The 4,365-nt window shown below is 35.7% G+C and overlaps 2 protein-coding genes across 2 annotated transcripts in view; one reads left to right on the top strand and one right to left on the bottom strand.

The window, feature by feature from the left end:
* The window catches only part of CENPU (centromere protein U), a 10,958-nt gene extending 10,495 nt beyond the window's left edge, over positions 1-463 (top strand). The window contains exon 11 of the mRNA XM_009575635.1: positions 326-463. Within this exon, the coding sequence (XP_009573930.1) occupies positions 326-463 (138 nt within the window). The remainder of the gene's footprint in view (positions 1-325) is intronic.
* A 742-nt stretch (positions 464-1,205) lies between these two features.
* Positions 1,206-4,365, bottom strand: part of PRIMPOL (primase and polymerase (DNA-directed)) — a 15,772-nt gene continuing 12,612 nt past the window's right edge. Inside the window, exons 8-12 of the mRNA XM_009575633.1 lie at positions 4,063-4,149; positions 3,872-3,980; positions 2,683-2,765; positions 2,553-2,599; positions 1,206-1,511 (exon numbers count right to left, since the gene is read on the bottom strand). Of these exons, the coding sequence (XP_009573928.1) occupies positions 1,206-1,511; positions 2,553-2,599; positions 2,683-2,765; positions 3,872-3,980; positions 4,063-4,149 (632 nt within the window). The remainder of the gene's footprint in view (positions 1,512-2,552; positions 2,600-2,682; positions 2,766-3,871; positions 3,981-4,062; positions 4,150-4,365) is intronic.

The raw sequence follows: 4,365 nt of genomic DNA, 5'->3' as shown, positions 1-4,365 counted from the left end.
AAAGCTCTGGTACTTGCATGTCTGTTCTGTAAGGTATTTAATGCTAAGAACAGCACTTGTATTTCATGACCAGATTAACTTCTCCTGAAGTCTTAGAACTCCTTCCCCTTTTACCGTAGCTCATGACCTGGTGTGGTGGTTTCTGTTGCTGATGCTACACACCTGCCATGCGTATCATTTCAGAAGACTCTCTGATGTTGGCTCTTCTTTACTCTTAAAAATCGTGTTGCATCATTTCAGATAGAGGGAAAATAAATACAGATATGTAAGTGATTTTTCCAAGAGTTAAAAATGTTGCCTTGTAATTTTATTTCCTTAACAACAGTATGGAACTTCCAGCCTACCTGCTCTTCTGGTGGAGTCACGGAGAATTCTAGGAGCAGAAAGACACTTTCAGAATATTAATATGAAACTGGAAGAGGCTCTGGCTGTACAAAGAGGGAAGTTATCAAAGAAACATTAAGCGTTTTTTAGTAGACTTTTTGACATTCATTAGGAACAATCATTAGAATGGTCAGTGCTTAAAGCTAGTTTAATCATTGTTGCTGTATTTTGCTTCAATGTTTAAAAGAAGTCAGTGACTTAATCAGAGATTGTATCTTTCTATTGTCAAATAGTCTGTGTGAGAACTTACCTCAGAATGTCAGTGAAATTAATGAAATAGCAATTCCAGTTAAAGTAGTAAAACTTTTCTGTGGTCTGTTAACAACGTTGGTTTTTAATCTTGGGTTATTAAAGTAATGTGATCTTGAAAGCAATATATACTTTTAAAAGAGAACACATAGACATTAGTTGAACTATTGATAGACAAATCTTTTTATTAAATTTGTATTTGAAATAAGTAATCTCCTCTCATTTCTGGAAGTAAAGAAATCTATTTTACTTGGCTTATCCGTGAAGCTTGGACATACAGCTAACAAAATAGAAACCACACAGCAGTGAGTGTTAAAAGTGCTAAACTTGGAGCAGCATTCACGATGGGTTTTCAGTCCAGTACTCTTCAACCCCCGTGTAACCTTCCATGATCTCCTCATGCTTGCTGAAGATCATCCAGTTGTGAAGATACTTACGCAGTTCTTTGTCTTACAGTTCTGGAAGAGCATTTTTGAACTACATCGCAGTATCTTTCACAGAAGGCATGCGATACACGCATTGTGTTAAAGCAGTTTCATAGCTAGCGGTTTGTTTGCTAGCCAAGTCTGTGGTTAGCTGCCTTCTTTATTGCAAGTGTCCTGTTTCCTTAAAGCTTCCAAAAGAACTTCATCAGGAATTTCTTCCACGGCATAATTCAGACTATCATTTGCAGCTTCAGCTAGTTCCACATCTTCAGTAGCTTCTAGGAAACAGGCATCATCACTTGCATTGCCCCACTCACTGTCTGACAACAGGAGGTCTTGAGACAAGCTTTCTTCTAGAGTTACTGAGCTTTTTGACAAGTCAGACACATTAGAATGTGGTTTTACTTTTTCTTCTCTGTTCCCCCTTTCATCCATTAGTGTATACTCTTCTTCCTTTTAGAAACAAGAATACTATTTATTCCATATGAAAATGGTCTTCCTACCTTTAACTGCTCTGATCTGAAAGTTTGAAACTTACTGTCACATAAAATGGATACTGTAGAAAACTGGCCAACAAGACAGATTTTCCAGCACGTTAATTTATAGCCACATTACCCTGTGGAAGCCTATTTTAATAGGAATAGAAATTTGCTGGTTTTCTAGCAAGCTACAAATAGTCTGTTGTATACAGCTGCTTAAAATAATACAAGGTTAAAACTAATTTTAGTGTCTATTTAAAGATACCATCAGGTCTGAAAATGCATTTAAATTACACCTTCTGTGAAGTAACACTAATAGCTATTGATGATCTGATTAAGTAGAGCTTAATGTGCCATTCTGCAGTATGAAATTTAAACGTGTAAAGTGTAAATTTAAAAAGTTGTGAAGAGGCCAACTCTTACTGCCTACTCAGTGGAAAAACTATTGTGTTCAGAGTTAGAATCTAGGTGCAGTATCAGGTCAGTTTAAATATTCTACCTGTGTGGGTAAACGTAACTGCTTCAATACACTAAAATGGAGTTAAGTGAACTTCCAATTTGAGGGTCACTGACTTCAATGTGACTCTGACTGACTCAACTGTTCCAGGAGCGCTTCTGTTTTAGCTGGCCAGCATGAAGTCAAACATGCACAGCAGAGTTTAACCTGGGCAGTTTTTCCATTCTGCACCCGCAGTGGTCTTGTGGTTTATGCACTGGGAACTGCTGTTTGGACCAAACCAGAAGAAAATCTTTAGTCCCAGATGAAGTCAGGCTTTTCCAGCAACAGCTTTATCTGTGCTGACAGTTTTTGTGCTAGATCTGCTGCCGGAGAACTTAAAAATGAATATATGGAGCTACCACACCAGCACGGCTGCTCTGGTGTGGCTACAGCTGTTCTATACCAGCGTATCTACTGTACGGAGCTCAACAGACTGCCTTAGTGGGGATTTTCGACGATTTCCAGAGACAGCTTTACTGACAAGAACTTTCGCATATCGGTAGGACAAAAACATACCTCTTTGAAAAGAAAAGGGAGACATATCCGAGGTGGTAATGGAAAACCTAAATCAAATATATGGCATTAATTAAAGTTAACATTCCAAAAAGTATTAAGTATAATTGCTTTGAAATCACAGAATACATACTTTGTGATTTGAAATTTTTTTCTCTGCAGACTGGATCGTGACACTTTTGATACCAGACTTCCTTCTTTAGATCTACCAGAATCCTAAGAATGAAATAATTTAGTTTTTCATAACAGTACATAAATGAAGTAAATGCATACAGTAGGAAACTGACACTATATGAACAGGTGTTGTTTGTCCCCATCTATGGGTATTGCTTTCATACTCTCACATACTTATATTACATACTTTTACATGTTTTGTACAGTGTTATTTTTTTCAATAAACTTCAGGCTGCTTAAGTTAAAAATATATTTCTTTTAAGATTAACATTCGAAAGTGAAATTTAGTCAACTTCATTACACTAAGCTTGGAAGAAAAAGTCATTAAAGTAAGATTAGTATATGGGACCTAACTGTAGGATAAGATTTTGTTGCTGCTGCTGTTACAGATGATTTCATTATAAAAGCCAGACAAAATCACTAGTTCCTGTCAACTGATTAGACAACCCAGCTTTTTCAGCTGTGCTTTAGAAACACCAAGTTCATCTAGCATAGCGGCTGTGGTGTTTTTTTTTTAATACCTGTATTTCTCAAAAACACATTCCTTATCTTTCAGTTATTTAAAATGTTATGTAGAATTATTTTTAAGTTAAAATACTTCTACTAATGATATACTGCAATTCTAGCATCATCTAAAAAAATGTGACTTTTTAACACTTATTTTGCTAAAACTGTAAGAAGTTCAAGTCCTTGTAGAGTCACTAGCAAAACTCACCTTGACTGAAGTAGTGGCAGGAATTACCTTTGTCATTTTATTATGTTATTAACATAAGAACGTAATTTAAGAAGCACTGTAAATGAATTTAAAAGTGGTTCGTTTTCTTTTTTATTTCTGATTGTTCAGCTTCCTAGCTAAGAAGCATCAAAGCATAGCTTAACATACTCTGAGTTCTATGTTAGCATCTTTAGGCATATATTTTAAATAGCATGAAGATTACTTCATAGAGATATTAGAAATACAATTTCAGTTATCAAAAAGTAAATTGGGGGGAGGGAGGTGTTTTTTTTTTAAAAAAAAGCATTGTATCCCCACAGAATCCTATGGATTCTATCCATAGGAGTTTTTCAGCATTTTTGTAGAATAACAGTTGAACAGGAAAATAAATAAAGCTGTTTTAAAGTATATAGTGAATAGTTAAAGAACATACATTATGTTGTTGCTCTTATGAGCTCTTCCAATATTTTCACACCAACGGTAACCAAAAATATCATATACAAGTATTTCTTCCAGAGAGAAATAATTCCATCGTCGTATCCCTGGGGGGGGGGAAATAATTAATTAATTCTTCAAAAATACTGCTGCAGAATACTCATTTGTAAATAGTAAAGTGGTCTTTACCTCCTTGCACACTGTCTTTATTAACCAAAGAACGAACAAAATAATCAATTTCTGGATATGGTGAATCCTGATAACCTTCCATGGAATCTGTTAAGAACAAAGACCACAGATACATACCATTACTGGTTTTGTCATAGTATGTAATTCTTACATTATATACAGACCACAGACAGAAAATGTACATGAATCACACCAAATCATTAAATCAAACTAGGGATAAATCCAGTGTTCATTTCCTGTAGATCTTTAAACTGCCACCACCCCCCCACCCCCCCCCCAGGTCCAAATGGTCCCGGGGCAAAA

This window comes from Fulmarus glacialis, unplaced genomic scaffold (assembly GCF_000690835.1).
Source record: "Fulmarus glacialis isolate BGI_N327 unplaced genomic scaffold, ASM69083v1 scaffold11894, whole genome shotgun sequence".
NCBI lineage: Eukaryota > Metazoa > Chordata > Aves > Procellariiformes > Procellariidae > Fulmarus > Fulmarus glacialis.
The sequence above is the reverse complement of the archived record's forward strand: the minus strand, read 5'-3'. Positions and strand labels throughout refer to the sequence as shown.